Source organism: Lepisosteus platostomus, chromosome 11 (assembly GCF_059453375.1).
Source record: "Lepisosteus platostomus isolate fLepPlt1 chromosome 11, fLepPlt1.hap1, whole genome shotgun sequence".
Classification (NCBI taxonomy): Eukaryota; Metazoa; Chordata; class Actinopteri; order Semionotiformes; family Lepisosteidae; genus Lepisosteus; species Lepisosteus platostomus.
In genome coordinates, this window is record NC_142621.1 from 46,792,108 (window position 1) to 46,815,161 (window position 23,054).

The 23,054-nt window shown below is 49.4% G+C and overlaps 2 protein-coding genes across 3 annotated transcripts in view; one reads left to right on the forward strand and one right to left on the reverse strand.

The window, feature by feature from the left end:
- Nucleotides 1-12,961, forward strand: part of LOC148652858 (inactive rhomboid protein 2-like) — a 34,176-nt gene extending 21,215 nt beyond the window's left edge. For both annotated transcript variants that reach the window (XM_088600082.1, XM_088600081.1), the window contains 7 exons: nucleotides 265-350; nucleotides 960-1,023; nucleotides 1,210-1,304; nucleotides 1,387-1,462; nucleotides 1,709-1,809; nucleotides 2,428-2,581; nucleotides 10,227-12,961. In XM_088600082.1, the coding sequence (XP_088456208.1) occupies nucleotides 265-350; nucleotides 960-1,023; nucleotides 1,210-1,304; nucleotides 1,387-1,462; nucleotides 1,709-1,809; nucleotides 2,428-2,581; nucleotides 10,227-10,646 (996 nt within the window). In that variant the 3' untranslated portion in view covers nucleotides 10,647-12,961. The remainder of the gene's footprint in view (nucleotides 1-264; nucleotides 351-959; nucleotides 1,024-1,209; nucleotides 1,305-1,386; nucleotides 1,463-1,708; nucleotides 1,810-2,427; nucleotides 2,582-10,226) is intronic.
- Nucleotides 12,962-14,974: 2,013 nt separating this feature from the next.
- Nucleotides 14,975-21,049, reverse strand: aanat1 (aralkylamine N-acetyltransferase 1). Its single transcript, XM_088600085.1, has 4 exons — nucleotides 20,892-21,049; nucleotides 17,391-17,634; nucleotides 16,716-16,870; nucleotides 14,975-16,089 (listed from the first exon to the last, which is right to left on the reverse strand). Exons 2-4 carry the CDS (start codon nucleotides 17,542-17,544, stop codon nucleotides 15,784-15,786), a joined length of 615 nt encoding a protein of 204 aa, XP_088456211.1. The 5' UTR covers nucleotides 17,545-17,634; nucleotides 20,892-21,049; the 3' UTR covers nucleotides 14,975-15,783.
- Nucleotides 21,050-23,054: the final 2,005 nt, after the last annotated feature.

Below are 23,054 nucleotides of genomic sequence, written 5' to 3' on the forward strand. Positions count from 1 at the left end.
GCTTTTGATTTTGTTCCAATCCCTTACTTCACTTGCATCTCTCAAGACGTGTGGGTCAGTCCAGCCTCTGGGTGGTTACAAGTCAGTGGTGACATGGATGAATCCCTGGCCCTGTACTCAGCTGAGATGCAGGGTCATGTTAGAGCCCCGGTCTCCAGGTTCATCTCCATGAATCACATTCTGCACTTTTGTGCAGTGGTGCACGTCTGTGGTGCTAGACAACGAGAAACCCGCCCATGTTCATCTGCCCGTGTCTGTTCACAGGAGACGCTGGCCCACTTTATGAAATGGACCGACGAGATGGTGGACATCAGAAGAACCTCCGGAGCGGTCTGCCACCAGGACCCCAGGTGCTGACTCGGTCCAGGAGTTTCCCCAAACACCCTAACAAACGAACCTGTGCTGACCGTGTATCCCAGTAAAGGTTCATCTCGCTTCCCGTCGCATGAGAGCTTTAAAGGAGACCTCCCGAGATCCCCAAGTGAAATGAAAAGCTCCCATGAAGGCTGGTGTTGCAGTAGCAGTGTGATAACCACAACAGGGAACCCGGCATGCTCGTTCACTCCAAAGTCATTGGCAGGCGAACCATTTTGAACCCTGTAAAGCAAAGACAGTACTTTGCACGTGTGTTTGAATCAACTTTATAATGAACATGAAAGGTTTGGGTCTCTAATTCCCTGTGAGAAGGTGGTGCGTTAGGCAAGCTAGGATGGTTTTTGAGGAGGAAGGAGAGTGAAATCCTGGGACAAGACCCGGGGCTGTAGTGGAGCCCCTAATCCAGGCTCTGTTGACAGGCCTTGACATGAGCGAAGGGGCTCAGTCTCCCCAGCTGAAAAGCATTTTAAAAAATTCGTTCATGTCCCTTCTGTACATTCATCTCACTTCCAGCAAGAGCTCTGAATGTGTGACTGTCCTCTGCTCTGTTTTCCTTCCCTCTCTCTCTCCATGCCTGGCGGCAGGACTTGCGAAGAGCCGGCCTCAGCCGAGCCTCACGTGTGGCCGGACGACATCACCAAGTGGCCGGTGAGTTCGGCACGGTGCCGGGAGCTGAGCAGAAGTCCTCCTTCCGTCTTCCGCACGCTGCAACCAAACGGCTCCTGTCAGGAATGGTTCAGGCGACTTATGGCCATTGGGAGAAAGTAGCAGATTCAGGACAGACATTCCCAGGGGTCTCTCTGAGTGCTAACGTGCTGTTCTGTGTGTTTTCAGATCTGTACCTATCAGGCCCAGAGTAACCATACAGGGCACAAGCACATGGACTGTGCCATCAAGGGCAGACCCTGCTGCATCGGGACGAAGGGCAGGTGAGAAACGTCTTCGAGGCTGGTCTTAGGAATCCCTGTATGCCCTTAGAAAGTAAGCTTTTTGTATTTTTCTCCTCTGTAGATGTGAGATTACCACGCGAGAGTATTGCACCTTCATGCATGGGTATTTCCATGAGGAGGCGACGCTGTGCTCGCAGGTACTGTGGTTTGGGTCAGGCTGTGTCATCTGGACTACACAATGGTGCATTAATCCCCAAAACTGAGATTTTCAGTTCCAGGACAGGGGGTGTAGCCTGTCTGGCCTCGTGTTGCAGGTGCATGGTTACAGAAAGGTGCTTCTGCTGGTGGGCGTTTTCCGCCTTCCCTGCAAACCCAAGTCCTTTGATTATCACTTGGTCTCTGTCAGCCTGACAGACAGCTCACTCTGCTGTTCCTGTTCCCAGGTGCACTGCATGGATGAGGTTTGCGGACTCCTGCCGTTCCTGAATCCTGACGTTCCCGACCAGTTCTACCGGCTGTGGCTCTCCTTGTTTCTGCATGCAGGGTGAGGCTGTGCCTGCAGCCAACGAGCCTGGGTTGACTGTTTTTGAGCATCATCCTTCCACTGTGTCCTTCATTCTCCGTCTTTAACTATCTTACTTTGGTTAAAGGCCAGCAGGCTACTCGTGCGCTATGTTCGCTTTATTTTCAATACATGAGAGAGAGCTTTGATGTATAACTACATTGCAAAGATGGTTCAGAAGTGTCGGTCTGGTTTCCATCATTATTTTTTTCCCCTAAAGTGCCTAAAAAGCAAAATACTGTCTCGTAACCACTTTTCTCAACCCCTGATTCATGCACTGATACTGGTCCCCGGAGCAATGCTGACTTGTCACTGCTGGGCCAAAACGGACTGAACTGTATTCTTCCTGCTTTTTAGCCTAAGAGGAGGACAACCTTAGGGAGGTGGTTCCTGGTACAAAAAAAGATTGATAAACACTGCCTTGTTATAACATAAATAAAGATGGGGCTCTCTTATAGAGGTCTTTAGTGTTAAATTGGAATGTTCTTTGAAACCCTCGTGGCCTGTGTAGATAATCATGTCCTCTTCGTTTGTGGCTTGACCCGATTTCTTCTATACTGGGGTGGGGGTCCTGCGCTCACTCTGTGCCGCGATCCGCAGGATCCTGCACTGCCTGGTGTCCGTGGTGTTCCAGATGACGGTGCTGCGGGACTTGGAGAAGCTAGCCGGTTGGGTGCGCATCTCCATCATCTACATCCTGAGCGGCATCACGGGCAACCTGGCCAGCGCCCTCTTCCTGCCATACAGGGCGGAGGTACGGTACTGTCCCGCCCTCACGGGGGTCGGGCATGGTCTTGTCCTGCCTCTGTTCCGCCCTAAGGGCTTTCTCTTTCTCGCATGTGGCCTCCGTCTGCTCGCCTCCTCCGCGCCATTTCTTGCTACTTTGCTCTGTAACTCCAGTCATTGTTTTTCTGGGCTCAGGTGGGAAGCTTTGCTGTATTGGTTTGAATAGTGTCTCGGTTGCTGGAATTTTGAGGTCGGAAAAGGAAACTTCCCCTAGGGGGGAATTCCCCACCCTCCCTTCCCCAGGGTAGAGAAGTGGGGGGGAGCAGGAGTTGAGCCCTGTCCCTGGCCAAGTGCCACACAGATTACTGTAGTCGCTGGAAGGCCACAGGGTTTTAAGGGATTACTATATCACTATGCCGACCCTGTCTGGAGGTCAGGGCCCTGCCACCTCCCCTCAAGAGACTGCACTAGCGCGCTGTGTGGAAAGACCACAGACCAGTGCTGAAAGAAAGTTCAAGTGGTTTCTTTTGGAGCTCCGTTTTGTATATGTAGAGAAACATAAGCATTTGGGTTTTTACTCTGAAATTTGAAGTGGAGCTGCAATGTAAACCTGTTCTACTGCTCTAACTTGTCCTGTCTTGGAGGAGGAGGAGGTACTTGCAGATCTTCTCCCGGCAGTGCGGGGGTTAACCATGACAGAAACCGCCACCAGCCCCCGGGCGGCTGAGATCGGGATCTGTTTTATTGAGTCATATTAGCGTAGAAGGGGTAGAAATGTTCTAGGTCCTGGAAGCTCTTGAGATGAACAGGTCTCCTGGGCCCGATGGTGTTCCATTGATTGCGCTGAAGGAAAGTAGCTTTAATTCATGCCTCAGTCCTTCAACAGCCTAGTATAGCACCCACCCACAGGAAGAGCGACAAAACCGAGCCATGTGTTTCCAGATCAGCAAGTCTTCCTCCTGTTACATACAGTATATAGATATGAAACCTCATTAGATATAAACTGGATCTGCATGGCAGCACGGTTCTGGCTAGAGGGTGCTTGGCATGGATTTAGAAAGGCTTTTGTTAAAGCATCAACATTAATGTATACAGCATGTGTAGATTTCTAGAAGGCATTTGGTTAAGTTGCAGGCAGTAGACATTCAAGATGTGGTGGTGGTGCATGTATTATCCATTTGGATGAAGCATAGATTAGCAGATAGAAAATGGGAGAACAGCGTGAGTTCTCAAACTGGAGTGATTGAAGTGCCAAATAATTCTCCAGCCAGCTTTTAGGCTTGTGAATATTTAAAGCTTTGCAACATTGACCTCTAGTGGTAAATACTGGAAGTACTTTTTGCACAGATGCTCAATGGCAAGTGACTCTACCCACATCCCACAGCTTTAATATCAGTCATTAAACATGAAGGTTTGTGTGTCTTAATGCAGACTTTCTGTGGTTAAATAAATGGCCCAGGCATTTCTGGTGTTAAAAGCTTTAATTGATCCAGAAAGGTCAATGATAAGCCTATTGTTCATATGCCTTGGCTGGAGTGTTTCCAGGCATCTTTAAGGACGCCCAAAGCTCCCCAAACACCTAGCTGTGGGGTTTGTCACACAGACGAGGCTTGTGTTAGAAACTCAGTATTCTAAGCATCGTTGCAGGTGACTGAAAGCAGCTCAGTTAGGCTGGCTGTGCACCCCAGAAGTTTACCCTCCTGTTATACTGGCCATCAGACAAAGGTTCCACACAGGGACAGAGCAGGTGGTTCAGACAGTAAGGTCACCCAGTCAGCATTATGCCAGAGGAGGGGTGATCTTGCACCACCCAGAAACTGCCCATTCTCTCAACACCGTTGTGTAGATGGTATTCAGCATTTGGGATTGTGAGCCAAGTAACATTTTAAAAACATAATACTTTTTTTTTAGTTCAGGGGCACAGAGCAAAATGTGTTAAATCCTTTAAAAGGGATTGATTTTTCTCCATAGTGAGAGTCTAGAATTGTCAAATTTGTCTGCTTATCAGTGTGTGCTAATTGGGCTTTTAGTTCATTGTCACAAACGTTTTAATTCTGAGCTAGTGGGTGTTTTTTTCAGGCAGTGAGCAGCTGAAGAGCCTGCTAGCATTATTAGAGTAAGAAAGTTGTGCTGTCTGTGAGAGCAGTTCCCCTGTGCTTTAATTTTTCCCCTGGGGAAGAGTGGATGGAAATTATCGTCTCACTCGGGGAGAGAGAGAAGCACTCTGGCCGAGCTCTTGTGTTTCTTGTTATCCTCGCCCGCCAATTCAGACAGCTGATTACGTTCCAGTAGATATTGTCATGTAAATATATTTTTTTCTCCACTTATTTAAATCTGGAATATAATTAATCATCTTGTATTTTTGCATCTATAGCATCTGCCTCACTTTCCTTTTTGAAATAACAGGAAAGCATGCACCTTAATCATTTGCCCTCCTGATGTTAGTATTAGGTTTTCATTTCATAATTTAGAATTTGCTCAGCCCGCAGCAGCACAGGAACAGTGAGTTTGGAAAGGTCACAAGGGGACTTGGCAGTTTGTGTATCGGTACTGCGCAGCAGGGGAATTGTCTGCTGATTGACAGGCCTTCGTTAACTGTCCTGAAGTCTGAGCTTCAACTAGTTCTTCTAATCCAGGTGTTTATCTGGTGTGTGTTGGTGTGCTAATGGAAAGTTTCAGCAATCCTCTTGACAGGTGGATTACTTGCCCTGTGAAGACTGAAACTAGGTTTACTTGCTGAAGCAGCAACATCTAATTTTAAAACGAGACAGGAAAGCAAAGGTCAGCCAAGTGCACAATTATATTCTAAGGAGCTCAGACATGTTCACAGAATATTTAATGTGTGTGCAGGAACTGTCTTTTGTCACTAGGCACCGACACTCCAGCCAAATACATGAGGCTATTCTCAACCAGCTGCACTAGGCAGATTTAAAGACTACGTGTACATGCCATCTCAGTGCCTGGTGTCTTGTTTATTGTTCCAGTCTGAGATAAGTTAAACCAATTTGTTTACTTTCTCAATTATACATTTTTAGGATTTCTGCTAAGACCAGTTTTACAGCTGGTTATTTAAACCTTGAAGATACTGTTACCTATACAACACCTCAGAGACTTGAAAGAAGCAGCATTACAGTTGTGCAGTTAATCAAATCAGCAGTCTAAATCTGTTCTCATAGTCTAGCTCAGGATGTAAACCTGGAGTTTGAGACTCTTATTGCCGACCAAGGATTTCTCACTCCAGATTTCCCTGTGCCTCTGCCCCTAAACTGTCAACAGCTGGAGGTTGTGGAAGAGGGTGAAACTGATCCAGGTATAGTTTAAACAGACCAGTGCAGCACTTCTCCTAGGTGAAGACAGCTGGTGGGAGGCCCCTGACTGCAGACTGTGCTGCATCTGGTCCTTCCCTTTAGGGCTAGTTTGCAGAAATGCCAAATGTGAAGAACATACTGGAGCTCAAAAGTGTTGAATAGTCCTCCTCCCATTGTGTCTGCTAGCAGTCCAGTGCACTGTACAAGTCTGTGACCATGCACTGTTGCCGATCATGTGTGGGTTCAGTCAGCAGGGCGGAGGATGTGCACTGTGCCATGAAATGTTTCCTATTTGCCCAGTGCTGTGTCTGTATTATAGACAACTGCAGTCTTATTTGCATGTGCTGTGCATTTCTTGCAGTGTGCGTGATCCTGTAAAACCATGTGAACATGTAATATCAGAGCCGCATAATTCTTTTTAACATTGCGTGTACAGAAAACAGTGGCTTGGAAACAAAAGTACTTAGGATTCTGTAGTTAAACTAGCTTATCTAGTTATTTAATTAGTTTGATAATACAGATGGTGAGATTTAGAAAATGCCCTATTACTGAGCTGGTGAGGACATCCAGTGCTCAGGTATTATGGGATTGTTTCTGTGCACGAGTGCTCGTGATTGTAATTCTCATTCCAGGACGCTGTTGAACTGAAGCAACAGTTCTCTTATAGCAGCTTATAGTAATGACTAATAATAACTACTCGGGCTTAAATCCTCGTCTGCTGTAAAAGAAATGGGTATACTGTAATAAAAATAGATAGGAACGGATGGTATTGTGGTCCTGAGTCGGAGCGTTTGGGTTCATCAGAAAGCTGAAAGCAAACTGGAAAGGGTGTCAGTGGGTGACCTCTGAGGGAGGGGGTGGGGTCTCTAACTTTGCAGAAATTGTGGGCCATTGAGCTCATCCTTAAGCGACCTTACTGCACTGGAAGACAAACGTGCTTCACGCTGATTTTAAGACGCATCACTTCAGGGGAGGGTCGGTAGCAAGGATGGTTTTAAGCGACAGGGTGTCAGGTACAGCACTCTGGCTCAAGCCTTGCAATCGCGTGATTCAAAACCCCCAGATTCCCACAGGCGTCTTACGAGATTAAAACTGATTTGCACTTTAGGTTGGCTGACGTGAAAGAAATGTTCTTGATAGGGGCAGGTATCCTATGCCTGTCTTTTTGGATCTTTCATAATTGGTTTCATGTCTCTTTCATGTGTATGGGGTAGAAAGTGAGCATGAACTGAGATTCAGTGGGGTGATTTCCCTCCCACCAATTATAAGAGCATCTTTCTGTGTATAATATCCCTTGCCTGGTAGCTAAGGAGTGCAGCGATTCTCCACAGGCGGAGAGCTGTTCTAGCAAGCTGCATCACTGTCGCTGCGCCCTGAAACAGGAGGCGTACTGAGACCACAGGGCGTGAACTTGATGCCCCTGCTCCCTTATTTGTTCATCCCTCTTCATTAAGTGTTTATGAGCGTGGGTCAATTTATCAATTAACATACAATTCTCCTTGGGCCCTGTGGTGGAATGGGCTGGAGGTGAAAGAAGGAAAGCTGCCAAAACGCTGTTCTGTCTGTGGAACAGTTCAGCTCTCCTTTCCTCTACGGGTGTGTTCCTCAGATTGCCCATCAAAACGGATGGCAGCATTCTGGAGGTGAACCGGTAACCCTTCCCATTGAGCTGCTGTGCCTTCTGTTCATTTCTGCACAGCTGAAAATGGGACTCTGTTAGTTGAGTTCAAACAGATGATGGTGCGTTGAGTAGGAACAGGGAACATGGTGGCTCCATCTTGAGCCGCCCTCTCTGATTTCCTGACTGTGCTGTTTCGGGCTCCAGAAGGTTACTGTCCCCAGATTAGCCATCTGGCTGTGCTGTGCGCTGGAGAGCTGACGTCAATGCTGTCCTCTAATCCCTCACAGTCTTGTTGTGGAAGGCTCTGCTTCAAGTGGCGTTACTGGGGTAGAAGTGCCTGTCCTCTGCAGCTCTTCTCCCCCAGCGCTGAAGGGACCGTCGGCCCATTCCTGCTCGGGGCTCTCTGAGGGCATGATGTCATGGCTTACTGGCTGACCGCAGAGACTCCTCTCCTGCACTACAGGCCCTGTCCCATAAATTCAGCAGCTTCTCTTTTGAGCTCTGTTGAGCACCCTTCCTCTAACAAGGCTAGTGTTCCGTTAGGCGGATGATATGCTGGGTGCATTCAGCAGTCTTTCCAACACGAACCTGGGGTCGTGTGATTCAGATTTCTGTCATTGTGAAGTAGCCACTGATGGACTGCTGAAAACGTAGCCGGGGCGTACTTGATGATGATTAGAGGTACTATTTCATTGGTCGAAGATCAGTAGATGCAGCACATGTGCGGTCTCGGCAGCTAGGCACTGGAGGTCTGCTTTTATGCAGCTGGTTGTGTGAACATCCATAGGAGGCACCAGCGGCGCCGTGTTGTGAAGTAGTGGCGAGGACGGCTGCCTCGCAGGTCTTGGGTTTTCTCCTAGATTCAGAAGGCTTCCAGGGTACAGCACTTCTTTGCTCCCTCTGTTTCTGGGATGGGTCCTGGACTGTCCTTACCTTCAGCAGGAATAAGCAGCTTTCTAATAGCGGATGGGCGGATTGTGACACCGGGGAAGCCTTGAGTGAAACCGAGATCTGTCCATCACCTGCATGTATACTATACCTATAACAAAAGTGTTGGGGGGGAACAAAGAACTTAACCAATTGTTTCCATTCCTTTATGGAGACGCAAGGACTTGTTGCCTAAAATATGGAAGCTCCAAACCACACCGTGATGCTTGGTAGCTCTAAGTATTGTCTTCATCACACACAGAGGAAGGTTCTGTTTAGGGGACCAATTGCATTTGCATGCCAATGAGTAAGTCATGTTGCCCAGCTGTCAGTGATATGGAGTTGATGCTCTGAACCAACATAACTTGTTATAATAAGACGGAAGACCTGTATCATTATAGAGCAAAGAGAGAAGTAGTCTTTTAATTTCTCCGTTTGCCATACTCTAAAAACCAAGCAGCCTATTTTGTGATTTGAGTTAATTAGAATTAATTCTGCTCCCTTTCCGCCTTATACACGTACATTTGTTATTGGCACGTCACAGTCCTAACGAAAGCCGGTCTGTGTTTTGCATTAGGGGTTGAAAGCTCTGACTAGTGTTTAGGGTTTTGTTGTAGCAAATGAGTATTTGAGACCGTGAACAAATAGTACCAAAGTTGCAGGTCAGCTCAGCCTGTCCAGTCACACGTCACCGGGCTTATTCACAGATGCGCACGTTTGTTTAGATGGAAAATGTAAATGGAAGTCATTATTCATAGCACGCATTTGTAGTATGCAATCTCCTTGGAGCAAATGTTACTGTCACCAGCTGGAGTTGTGCTTTGACCTGCCACAGACAGGCGATCGGGCTGCAGGAACACCCCCTCGGCACCTGTGGCCCGTCTCGCTCTGACCTTCCCCACCCCCACACTCTGTACAGTAATTGCCTCTGCTCTCACTGATTGCAGAGGGAAGTGCAGTCGTGCATGAGCCGCTTTGCAAACAATGGGGGCTGCAGCCCCACTCCTGGTAGCCTTCTCTGGTAATGACCTGCAGGGTTATTTCTGGCCTTGCAGTCTGGTAGCAGGGTTGTGGTGGGAGATGTGTCTGCAGTGTTCTGCCGACCCCTACCTCGTTTACGTGGAAGGGGGCAAGCCCAAAGTGGCCCTGTGTGTAGCAGTCCGTTAAGAGTCATGTACCCACAGAGGTCCGAAATCTGCAAACTGCTCATTCGCCACCACTCATGTGTACCTCCAGTAAGCAGCCAGCTCCCCCTGTGGAAAATTATAGCTGCCAGCCTCTGAAACCCCTGCTGTTCACATTGTCACTCCGGGAGGTAGAGCCATTCAGATCCATGCAGCATGGCTTCGGCTTTTCTGGGTGACTCTAGTAACTGCTTGAAATTCAAACCTTGCACGGCATCGCTGGCAATAAGCTGCATGTGACTGGGTTACAGAGGTATTTTAAAAAAAAAACGTCTGTGGGCTCGTCTTAAGTTTTTAAAATCACTTTTCTGATGATCCTTGAACTTTGTTCTTGGCCCAACTTTTTTTAAACAAGAATATCACCCCATAGTTGAACCATGTTGAGTCTGAATCCGTTTTTGAATGTGAACTTCCCTTCCTTTAACTGCCTAAAGCTTTCCGTTTTGTAGAGCATAAACTGGGGGACCTGTAACCTCTGACCTTTCTCAGCCCAATCGCCCAATCAGATATCGTAAGAAAATACAAAAATCATTAAGAGGAGGAAGTTCTCGCTGCTCTTTCCTGCCCTGTTGTTTCCGGCGGCCTTTTCCTGGCCGAACGCTGACCGTGCGCCTCTCTGTGCCCGTGTTGAAGGTGGGGCCGGCGGGCTCCCAGTTCGGGCTGCTGGCCTGCCTGTTCGTGGAGCTGCTCCAGGGCTGGCAGATGCTGGAGAAGCCGTGGAAGGCGTTCCTGAAGCTGCTGGGCATCGTGCTCTTCCTGTTCCTGTGCGGCCTGCTGCCCTGGATCGACAACATCGCCCACATCTTCGGCTTCCTGAGCGGCCTGCTGCTGTCCTTCGCCTTCCTGCCCTACGTCACCTTCGGCACCTTCGACACGTACCGCAAGCGCGTGCTCATCCTGCTCTCGCTGCTCGGCTACCTGGGGCTTGTCTCCTCGCTCGTGGCCTGGTTCTACTTCTACCCCATCCACTGGCACTGGCTGGAGCACCTCACCTGCCTGCCCTTCACCAGCAACTTCTGCGAGAAGTACGACATCGACCACGTGGTGCATTGAGGCAGGGCTCGGGGACCCCCTGCTCTGGTGGAGCGAACTGGGGAGCCGCTGTGCCCCCGAGAAGTCCAGACAGGGGGGATCGGTGTCCCCAGCCTGTCGGACTGGTTAGAGCCCTGGTGAGCTTCGAGTTGCACAGTGACCTTTGCATGCAGGGGAAGCCATTAACCCCTCCGAATGGGAGGCGCTCGGTGACCAGGCCACGCTTCCCGGCGTCCCGGACAGAGCAGTCCCGGAGCTGTGGGCTGTCGGCTCTCTGATGGACGAGAGAGCGGTGTGCTGCTTCTCCTCCAGCTCGGTGAGAATGGCCTTCCCTGTCGACTGCAGCAGACCTGCTATGCAAAGTGACTTTTTTTTTTTCCTCCGCTGAAACACTGGAGTTCAACCAACACTTAACACTAAATACCGTGTTTGTTTTATTGGCATTTTGGATTTTTCCGGCTTTTTGAGGTTTGTTTTGCCTGTAATTTTATTAAGGAAACTAGTTGCATATCTGTTCTTCCTTTTGTATTGCTCTGGACGTTGAACCAAAGTTGGGGTGAAGGGGGGTGACCGCGCTGTGACGTCTCTCCTAGTGTGTTGCAAAGACTGCAGAGGGCCTTGACCGAGTCTCCCCGAGCCAGATCAGTGGGTGACTGGGCCTCTGGGCTCATCGGCACATGGCGATGGGGGGGTAGGGAAATCTGCCCTTGCGCCTTAAATCCTGAAAAAAAATCTTAGAATTTAAATATGTGAGCTGTGTGCCTCACCCTTGCCTTTTTAGCAGCTTGCCTGAAGTGAAAGCACTACCAGTGCATGGGAAATCACTAGGACTGAGAAACACGGCTCCTCGTGAGCCCCCTGTCAGCTGCTTTCATCGCAGCTCAGCCCTCGGATCACTAAGTTGACACTCTTTAATAACTTGCTCTTCAGGGTTTATCGTTGTTTTCAGTTCAGAGGTTGCAGCCAAATCGGAAGTCCTTTTAAATTAAGCGATTTAATTTTCATCCGTTTTTGTCATGGTTTTTGTGCACCTTGTACGTGTGGATCCTGTTATCGCACTGTAAGTAGCTTGAGGGCTCAGGAGACTGGGAGGCGACGGTGATCCTGGAGGCACAGGGTGGGATCCATGTGGCAGCGGGGAAGTGTCCGGCTGTTGGACTGAGCGCAGCCGAGACCAGGGCAGCAGAAGGACGGCCTGCAGGTGAATCTCCAGCTCCTGGCAGTTCCAAGCCAGATGATCTATCTGCTTTATTTAACAAGCTAGGGCTTTAATTGATTCAATCAGATCATCAATTAGTTGATGTAAGTAAAATAAGCAATTTAGTATCGAAAGGGGATTAAAGCCGCGAGGGTCTGGGGTCCCGTGCGGCTATGCTCTTTGTTGTGTGCGGAGATACCAGGAAGTGCCAAGGGAATTGTGTGCTGCTGTTCATCGACACGTCGTTTTTTCCCACAGAAATGCAGTTTTCTGCCTTTCCCTACGGTGGGCGTGTGGCCTGGAAGAATCTTGTCAGGCTATGGTGGCGTTATTCAAATCCTGTGGATTGCTGCTGAAAGGCAGAGATGTGGTGGGCTTGATCAGCAACAGCTGCAGCCTCTCCTCCAGCCTCACACCCTCTGGTGCTGTTTGGGGATTACAGATCTCAATCCGGCAGGTGTCTGGATTAGAGCTAAAAAAGATCACTGTGAAATGGATTAAACCCTAATTGAGGGAGACTGAGTTTGTGAGGCTTTGCTTAGTCATTTTTCCCAGCTGTACACTCTGTGAGCCAAAGTTTAATTCCCCAAGGAAAAACATCGGATACTTGAAATGGTGCACCACGGAAAGATTAACGAGTTTAAGGATCTTGCACATCCGACACCTCTTTTAAGTGGACATAGGCAGACCACTCTTTCAGGTTTCTTACAGGTTTGTAAGGTGGAGTTCTTGCCTTTTGTTTGTGTTAGTACTTCAGCTGTTCTTTAAAATGAACCACTTACATGTTTTTTTACATTTCATGGTATCTAAAATTGAATGTGAGATATGCCGTTTTGAGTTTTGTTCCTGTGTTACTTGTGCCTTCAGTATGATCTGTAAATCAGAATTATGCCTTTTGGTTTCCTCATAGGTGAGCATGTTAGTGCAAATCTGGAATTAGTCCAGTCGTGTGTTTTATTTATTAAAATGCAAAGGGCGTCGTTAATCTCAACATGTTAACCCGTGCTAAAATTATATTTTTGAGCTGCATATTTTGATACTTTGAAGACACCTATTTGTATGTTTTAAGAAAAAACAATTGTACATTTTTACTTCTGAATAAATCCATTTGGAATCATTAAAATGTTTTTTAAGCCTCCATTAGTGTGTGTGTGTGGGTATTATTTCTGTGGTACCTCTAAATTTACACCTGCAGGGATTCTTGGACACCTTTCCTCGCTCTGGCTACAGCTTCTGAAAGGCTGATCAGACTAAGGATGATGGGGTGTGGGAGAAATTTTCATAAATCAAAATGAAGTGGTAGGACCGGTGCAAATTGCATGATTTTGAAAATGTAATAGTGGCTCTCCGTAAGATGTCATAACCCCCTTTTCTGTGTGAAGACCAAACAGCAGTAGGTTTGTGCTAAGTGATTCTAGAGTTGACTGACTTCAGCACCATGTTGTCATCCAAGAATTAGACGGGTTGGCAGCTCCTGAGCACAATGTTTTCAAACAAGAGGGCAACAATTGCGCTCATTTAGGCCCGCTGGTTGTAGCTACTGACATTCGGAAGTATCTACACGCTGTACGGTGGCTGTGCTCGAGTTCAGAATACAATGGGCCTGCGTAATGTTCTTCCAGCAGAGAGTGATTTGACCAGAGCTGTGAGGTCTGGTCAGGAGACTGGAGTGAATATTGTCCCTGGACAAGGCTAAGAAATGTTATGGCTGGTGTCTGGGCTCTCACCTGGTACAGGTGAATCTTGCCTGCTGTGTGCTTCCTCTGAACAGCTTTAGTTCTCAGGAGCTGGTAGCCTGCAAGTCTCACATGTCTTCCTGTTATCGGCTGCTGGACTAGGAAGCCTGAAGCCTTATAGTCTCCCTGGGAATTGGAGTTATCCAGTATATTCACCGACAAAAACACAGGCCAAGACCAGATTTTTCTAATATCCAGTACTTTGATACGTATCCAAAATGATTTTAATTAAAAATGTATGCGAATCTTAAGTAGACGTATGTAAAAGTCGGCAGAAACTCTCCCTCACCACAGTACATTCCTACTTGTAAAATTCCCCAAAAGTGAGGTGTTCATCGAGATAACGGCACTTTTGGAAAAATAGATCCTTTATTTTTTTTTTCTAAATTACAGAAGTTAGAAAAGTCAAAGTTGTCTTGATTCAAGAGTCCCTGGAGGCAGAATGTTTTTGTCTGGGGGGGTTTGGTATGGGTGGGGGGGGACCTGCTGGGAGAAGAGAGCAATGGGCAAGTCCTGGCTCAGGTGAAACTGGGGATCAGGCCAGGGGGCCGTGGAGCCTGGTGCAGAAAGAGGGGCCCCGTGTTTCAGTGGGTATGGCACACAGGGGCATGGCCTCTGCTTGTGGGAATCTAATGAAGGTGAGCCAGCTTCTGACATGTTCAGAGCTGCTTGTGGTTATAAAGTTGCAAAAGTGCTTTGCAGAAGCCTAAAACAGGCTTCCACTTAAATATATTTTAAGAAACACAGGTGGTATTTACGGTAAATGTTTTTTTCCCCAAACTCTGCCACCACAAGCAGCCTTCTTAACTCAAAGCAGCTACAAAAGCAGGAACCTGTTTACAGAGGTCACCCGATCTGCTTGCAGACCAATAAGGATCCCCCTTTCAAATCCCGATTTAAATTCAGTGCTACAATTAATGCTCACTAATTGAGATAAAAGGCAGCACACCAGAGCTTTAAATCCCAGGAGCCTGCAACGTCACACGCCTCGGGGGCAGCCTCCGAAGGTGAACTTCAAGACCCTGGAATTTTCTCCGGAGCCAGGACACACGCCAACAGCGGAACTGGAGAAGAACTGGAGCCCCCCCAGTATTCATGCGTTTGTACAGAGGTTCCAGGTATAAGTTTAACTGAATGCGGAAAAGGAGAAAGATAGAAGCCAGCAAGAAGAAACCACTGGATACACTACACATCACGACACGGGTCAGGGTGACTTCAGGGCTAGCCAGTGCTGTCTGAGGCAAAAGTACAAACACACATCTGATCCAGTGATAGTGAATGCGCAGCGAATGTCCAGTTTCCGGCGCTGGGGGAGGGGGAAGGAGGCGTGGAGTTCTGCCCCCAGCTGCGTGTGGGGGCAGACAGGCAGTCCGGTCCGTGCGCTCGGATCACAAGAGACCACAGGGAAAGGGGTGTGAAGGTGATGCTTTTTTAATGCTTTCCAAAGAGATACACAGGCAGAAGAGCAACATCAGACTAACAGTGAAGCACAAGCGCGCCAGCCCTCAGTGTAAGGATCCCAGTCCAGTTTCCCCATCTCGCCCTCAGCACGCACAGCCCACGTTCGCAGGAGCTGTGCCGGTCATCGGGATACTCACGCCCAGCCACTCCGGGCCTCCGTCTCAGTTTCCACAGAAAACCACCCTGCTGATTCTCCCGGTCCCTTTCAATTCAAAGCTTTTTTTTTGCTCCCACCCCATAAGGATATTGGCGTCTATAAAAAAATAAATCAGTACGAGAGAACTTCAAAAATAAATGTATATATAAAATCTTTAAGTTTTTTTTTTCTTTCCGGTTTTATCATTATATTAGATCTAGGATTCCTACCATTCTGGAGCTGCTGGAGCTCTGCGGCACGCGGGCCAGCGGTCACCTGGCGGCTGAGGGGGCGTCCGGCCGGAGAGCCACAGCAGCGCGAGATACAAGGAGTGGGACAACACTAGGCTGCACAGAACGTGTCAAGAGGGGGGGGTAGGGGGTGCGTTGCCCTCTTCTTCCTGTTGGGGTTCTCCTCCTACAGCTGCAGCTGGTTGAAGAGGCCCGCTTTAGCACGCCAGGACAGAGCACGTCTAGCCAGACACACACACACACACACACACCACGGTACGCTACGCTGCACTACGGTAGGACTAGGACACTTTGCCAGAGAGAGACACAGAGAGGCAGTGGGCAGGAGGGGCAGCAGCAGGCGGGGGGGGAGGGGGGCTGCCACATGACCCCCGGCCTAGCAGCCGCTGTTGCGCCGCATGAACGCGTGGCCCCCCACGGGGTACTGCATCTCGATGAAGGTCAGGGGCCCCACGGTGATCTCGGACGGGCCCTGCGCCTTGAAGCCCGATTTCTCGTAGAAGGGCACCAGGAAGTCCTCGCACATGAGCACGGCGCGGCGCACGTAGGGCAGGCAGCGCAGGTACTGCAGGTAGCGCCACAGCAGGATGGAGCCCTTGCCCTGTTGCCGGAAGGTGCGGTGCACCGCCAGCACGTGGATGTGCACCGTGGTGCCCTGCGGCTTGTGCAAGGTCAGCGCGTCCTGCGGGGGAGAGGGGGGGGGACACCGTGAGACACGCCGCCTCCTCCTCCTCCTCCTCTTCTCGCCCGTCTCTTGCGAGGGAGGAGGAAGACGAAAGGAGAGGGCGCTTGGCCAGAACCGGCCGCCGGTCTCCGGGAGCGTGGCACAGCCGGCTCAAGGCCAGCAGGAGTCACACGGACACCACAGTACAGGGAGCTGGCAGCTGTGGGGACAGAGGGACCCTCCGACGCCCCTGCGCCGGGGCTCCCCGCTCCCGTCCCGGAGACAGGTTCTCGGCTACGCCACCTGAGTCTGTGCTTGACTGAAGAATGGGCCTAAGAACAGTGGGTTTCGTGCTCCAGTGGTGAAGGTCCAGAAGAGTCCCGATTCAAGCCCCAGCCCCAGCTGTCACCCTGAGCGCCCTCCCGAAGTGCCCTGAGCTCCGTGCTGAAGACGAGATGCCAAATTCGGGCTCATGCCGCAGTGTACTGCTGCCTAACTCCCTCCCTGGTGTCTGCCGTTTGCTGTGGCCAAAACCAAGAGCTAAACAAACGACTGCGAGATGACTGGACCCGACACGGCACTGACAGACCCAGTCCTGTCTGACCTCCTCCTGGGCAAACGCGCCCCCCCTCCCTCCCCCTTACCATGGTGAGCTTGTCCTGGTCCCACAGCGAGCCGATGATGAACGCCACGAGCCGGCCTTCCTCGAACCAGCCCAGAGACAGCTCGGGGCACAGGCTCAGGAAGTGACGCACCTCATCCAGGTACAGGGGGCACTCTCCCGACACCGAGATGAAAGCTTCCAGAGAATTAAAAAAAAAAGTATTATTTTTTTTTAAATCCGACGGGAGCGAACCAGCTCCGCACAAACCCCAGCCAGGGAGGAGACCCTTAACGCCGCCAAAGTCCAGAAAGTAAGAATTTCATCTCCCCCTTTGATGAGCTTCACACTGCCCTGTGACCTCACCTGCCTTCTCCCCCATCAGTGAAAGTCAGAAACCAGCCAAACATTTCCTCCACTCAGTAACGCCTTCATAGCCTGGCAGAGGAAGGAAACCAAATGTTTCCCCAAGTCTACCAAGATCCTGGCCCTCGGTGTGACCTCAAGTCTTAGAGACAGGCGCATGAGCAACTTTTAAAGGTTCAACGTTTTAATTTTAGCGAACAAAACTAGAGCAACGGGCGAGTCACGCAGCCGCGCGCCCAGCGCCGCCCGTTGTAAGGTCTTGCCTTCATGACAATAAGGAGGAACTACAGTACCCCCGTGGGAAAAGCCCCGCAGATTCACCTCCTCAGCTGGCGGGTCCCGGGCCTCTTACCTTCCCTCTCGATCTCGAACACGCTGATGGCGTCCTCGGGGCTGAGGCACCGGAACTCGCTGGCCGGCAGGGTGTGCCTGCGCTGGCGGCCGGGCGACAGCGGGCACCGCAGGTGAACGGGCTTCAGGAAGGGCAGAGCGCTCACTACAGACATATCGCACCGGCTGGCCTCTCGGGGAGAAGGTGTCCTCTGTGACTTCCGCCGCTCTTCGCGTTTTCTGCAGCACCGCCGGAGCCGAGTCACCTGAGGAGAGAGAATGGCTTGATGGACTAGGGCAGCCCCGTATTTATACCGCTATGTGTCCGGCGATTTAAATTCCATTAAGCACCCCGGTCATTACTTAGGCTGGATGACAGCTCTGTACATTATCTTCACAAACGAGCGACACGGCGCGCATTTACATTTCAATTACTCGTGTTTGACGACTGCTTGAACAAAGGGATTGAGATGGGGTTTTTTTTTTTTTTAAAACTAAAATCTGAGGTCAGCTGGTGCGGTCACAAAATTGAATCCGACGCTGCTGCTGCCTGAGTGTTTCTAATTGACGGTTATACCGTGTGAAGAGTTCAAACGACTGAATAGTTGGGACTATTGAACAACATCCCTTTTGATATTGAAAAGTACAAACACACATCTGATCCAGTGATATTCATCTGATCTTTTGATATTTAATAATAGTAGGTCTTAAGTGTATGGACATAAAACTTAACACATGTTGTACTGTACCTTATTCAATTCTTATTGTGTCTTTTAAATAATATTTTACTGTTGACGGGTCATTCTGTTTTAAATACTCTAACTTGTGTGCTTTTTTCATCGGAAAACCGAACGAAGCGAAATACTTACCAAACACAGGAGAGTATATTGTTAATATCAACGTCAGTGCTATTATTAACGGTTAATATGACCGCGAGTACGAATCTTTAACACACTCGTTATAATTAAAAATAGAGGCTATAATTCCACAGTGAAAAGTAGGAAAAGAGGAAAAGAAAGGGGGCGCATGCGTCTGCAGAGGCTCTGCAGGTGTGAAGGGAGCTGGAATCATAATATCGATCATCCTCACACTTATATAGCGCTTTTCTGGACACTCTGCTCGAAGCGTTTTACAGGTAATGGGGATCCCCTCCACCACCACCAGTGTGCAGCCCCACCTGGATGATGCGACAGCGGCCATAGTGCACCAGTACGCTCCCCACACACCAGCTCTCAGTGGGGAGGAGAGCAGAGTGAGGAAGCCAGTTTAGAGATGGAGGTTATTAGGAGGCCATGATGGGTAAAGGCCAGGGGGAAACTTGGTCAGGACACTTGGATAAAACTCCTCTTTTCGAGAAAAACCCTCTGATTTTTAACGGCCACAGAGAGTCAGGACCTCGGTTTTACGAGGCACCTTTTTTTAAAGTATGTCCCCATCTCTATATTGTGGCATTAGGACCCACACAGATCGGAGGGTGAGAGCGCCCCCTACTGGTCCACTAACACCTCTTCCAGCAGCAACCTTATTTTTTCCCAGGGGTCTCCCATGCAGGTACTGGCCAGGCTCACACCTGCTGAGCTCCAGTGGGCTGCCAGTGAGGAGCTGCGGGGCGATGTATCTGCTGGTTATAGGAGGCATGAATAAGGGGGAAAGGTGGTGGTTAGGAATTTAGGGATAATTTTGGCTTTCAGTTTGGAGTCAGAGTCCTGGAATCCCTGTGATGGACACAGACAGTGAGGGTCAGAGGGACCAGGGTCCTCAGGGAGAACATGGGGAACTCACAGCTGGGGCAGATATGGGCAATCACGGCTCTAAACTGTCCCGTCGCTGAGCAGGGAGAGCCGAAGATCCCCGAGTGGGGCAGTTAACAACAGCAAGAGCCGAAGATCCCCGAGTGGGGCAGTTAACAACAGCAAGAGCCGAAGATCCCTGAGTGGGGCAGTTAACAACAGCAAGAGCCGAAGATCCCCGAGTGGGGCAGTTAACAACAGCAAGAGCCGAAGATCCCTGAGTGGGGCAGTTGACAACAGCAAGAGTCGAAGATCCCTGAGTGGGGCAGTTAACAACAGCAAGAGTCGAAGATCCCTGAGTGGGGCAGTTAACAACAGCAAGAGCCGAAGATCCCTGAGTGGGGCAGTTGACAACAGCAAGAGTCGAAGATCCCTGAGTGGGGCAGTTAACAACAGCAAGAGTCGAAGATCCCTGAGTGGGGCAGTTAACAACAGCAAGAGTCGAAGATCCCTGAGTGGGGCAGTTAACAACAGCAAGAGTCGAAGATCCCTGAGTGGGGCAGTTAACAACAGCAAGAGCCGAAGATCCCTGAGTGGGGCAGTTGACAACAGCAAGAGTCGAAGATCCCTGAGTGGGGCAGTTAACAACAGCAAGAGTCGAAGATCCCTGAGTGGGGCAGTTAACAACAGCAAGAGTCGAAGATCCCTGAGTGGGGCAGTTAACAACAGCAAGAGTCGAAGATCCCCGAGTGGGGCAGTTAACAACAGCAAGAGCCGAAGATCCCCGAGTGGGGCAGGTCAGAACAGGGAGTGTCAGTGATGGCAGAGCACACCTGCTGTTGCACAGGAAAGGGTGAAGAGTCCTTCGGCACCACTGCTCTGTGGCAGCCTAGGCATGCTGAGGCAGCTCCCTGCTCCCCCGCATCCTGTGTCCCTCGGCGATCTAGTCGATTGTCTTAAATCTCTGATTTCTGCCTCCCACACTACCCCTATAACTTCAGCTGGTCATCTCTTCAGTCCCTTTCTCACACACACCCTCCCTACCTATTCTCTCAATCTCTTACCCTCCTCACCCCCCTCTCCGCCTCTCCCCCACCAACACCGGCTCTCTTCGCCTTCACTAGATCCTCCGCGCTTCGACAGATTCCCGTTCGACCCGCACCAGGGTTTGCACAATAATCGATTATCTATCTTTTTTTCGGGAAAAAAAAACTTCAGCGGATTTGTGAAATATTACGTGACAACAATACGTCCATGCGCGCAGGCCGCTCGAGTTAAAAGAGTGTTTAAAAGTTAAAAATAGAAAGCTACAGCGCATGGGTCACAACAGTTCCAACTTGTGTTTTTTTTTTTTACTTGTTAGGCGCAAACGAGAGCAAAGCGCCCGCAAACTGCTTCAGTTCTCGGGGTGACTCACCCTGAGCGAGTGAGTGATTAATGTGCAGTTTCCGTTAATAGGCGCACACTCCACCCCATTAATTCTGTATAATTAAAATCCATTAACAGCTGATATAAAGGAGACGGCGCGGCTGTTAGGATGCTGATTTTGTGTCAAACATCAGACGTCATTTGAAAAACACGCAGAATTTGCTCCCGGTATTAGCTCTGCTTTAATCGGTGTTCACGAATCTCTTTTCATGAGGGATGATCTAATGATATGTTCAAAATCTTTCGAGTACAACCTTGTTTTTTTTTTCTTCTTTACAGATCTTCTGCTAGCAACCTCTGTGATCGAAATAGCGCTTTTCTGGTAGTTTCTTTTCCGTTGGACGAAATCGTACATTGGTACTTACCTCTGAGTGAAACTGTGTTTCTTAAAAGCAGGTGTTAAGCGATGCGTCAGCTGTCGGCTCCTGCCTCCGTCTTGTTTGACGCTGTTGTGCGCCGGGAGGCTGCTTCTCGCACAGGTATGGCGCTAGTTCGCGGTCACGTGGTGGTCATTAGCGTCTCAGGTCAGTCCCGATCAGAAAGGCACGGCCCTTTGGACCAGCCTGTCAAGCGCCCGTAAAACACACTGGGTCCTGATGCCGAGGACTGTAACAACGGGGTGCAAAAAAAGTCGTGTGACTTTGTCTGCGGTACCCATCGGGCTTCGGTGTGTCCAGAAATCGGCCCTGCGCCAACCCACGTCTCCACATCCGCACGAAACTCCCGTTCTTGGTGAATTGTCCGGGCTCTTGTCGTTCTTCCCGGCATTTCAACTCCTTCCTCGCCAGTAGGGAGTGAATGCAACCCCGTAGGCATGAAGCCTAAACATATCTGTTAGCGTGGGTACGGTCGTTTCAGCGTCCACCATCCTTGATGACTCAAGATGGGTGATTAAGCAGTGTACCGCTGGACATACTTGCGTCCGAATGAAACACAAAGAATCTTGGAAATGAAGGAATTTTACTTGCTTCGCTTTTATGGCGACATTGTTTCGCACCCTCCAGTTTTACGTGCAAGGACAGAAAGGCCCAAGTAAATTTATTTGACAACGCTGTTCGCACCCGTGTGACGGCGGATTCTACAGAACTCCCTGCGACAAGACGGGCAGAAAGTGAGAAGGACAGGTTTCACTTCCACCCTTGTCATCGTTATAAATCGTCGCTGCAGTTGTTCGGCGTTTTCAAACAACCCTGCCGCGCAATTTGCGAAACACACACCGGGGTTCTGGCAAACTTGAGACGATTAGCTTCGCCTGCGAGGGGCTGTTTTTGTGTGTGTGTGTAAAAAGACCTGTTCTTTTTCAGCAGAGGCTCCTCTCCAGGCTCGCTCGAGTACAATAAGCGCAGTGAGACGAGTCCCGATTTCACGGCTACCTGTAACCGAACCACACAGCACAATAGTGTAATGTCCGATACGTCATAACATTTTGAAACGAGATTAAGGAAAAGGAATGAGACTCATAACGGGTAGTACGAAAAAATGATTACCGAGTTATTACATGATGATATTGCTTTTCTAGAGAGTGTCAGTGCAGCGCTGGCGAATTACAGGTGTGTAGCCGACAGCGTGTCATTTCATTGTCTGCAAGAATAAGGGAAAACCGTGAAATTATATTCCATACAGGGGACTATTGTTTCTGGATATCGTTGTGTTAATTACTGTACTGACGGGGTTTTTAGTCATTTTAGTTGAGAGCCTCAGCAACAGCTCGATACGCTGTGTTGTCTCAGCACAACTGAAAGCAAAGCGTCTCTCGAAACACCTCGGCGCGCCCTCGGATCGGTGCGGAGGGAGCTATTTAAATGGAAAATATAGGGCGAGCCTGACATCTTGTGGTAAAAGGGATATTTACACCTCACAGGAATGAGTTGCAACTTTCTGCTCTGTAGGGAGGGGGGCTGTTTCTATACCCATGGGTGCGCATTGAGCGAAAGGACTGTATTCTAGGGAGACTTTTGCGGGAAGCGGACACATGGTCAGGCACTCTGAAATGTATTTCTTCGATTGCAATCTTTATCTGAAACGAAGAAAAACAACCAGTGCGTTAACCGCCTTAATTCTGACTTTCACGGCAGCGTTTCTAATAAAAAGCCAATTTTTAGCTTGAGCGCAACTCTTAAGAAGCGCAATATGCTGTGTGTTGTATTTCCGAAGGAGCATGATTCTGTTGAGCGGTAATAATAATAATAATAATAATAATAATAATAATAATAATAATAATAATAATAATAATAACACCGCTTTCAAAGGGACAGCTCAACTTTTCTGTAAAGCATTAACCTTTTCTGAAACTGCACATTCAGACTCGCGTTCCAGGAGGATCGAGGCCACAAACACTAAGAGAGAAGCCAAACACAAAACAGAAAAGACAAAGAGGGGGGGGACGAGAAATCCCTGAATACCCTTTCAGCTCGGCGGGGGGGGCGGGCTTCCCCATCGCCGCCCGAAGATGCGTGTGCGCCTATACGGAGGGTAATACGGCCCTCAAGCGGCGACACCTCTGCTCTGACGGTGGGCTCTCCCACTGG

Excerpts from the sequence above, each read along its gene's own strand:
- aanat1 (XM_088600085.1), bottom strand. The coding sequence starts at position 17,544 with ATGTCTGTAGTGAGCGCTCTGCCCTTCCTGAAGCCCGTTCACCTGCGG. Across the intron at positions 16,871-17,390 it reads GTTCGAGATCGAGAGGGAAG|CTTTCATCTCGGTGTCGGGA; the intron begins GTAAGAGGCCCG and ends ATTCTCTGGAAG. Across the intron at positions 16,090-16,715 it reads ACCAGGACAAGCTCACCATG|GACGCGCTGACCTTGCACAA; the intron begins GTAAGGGGGAGG and ends TCTCCCCCGCAG.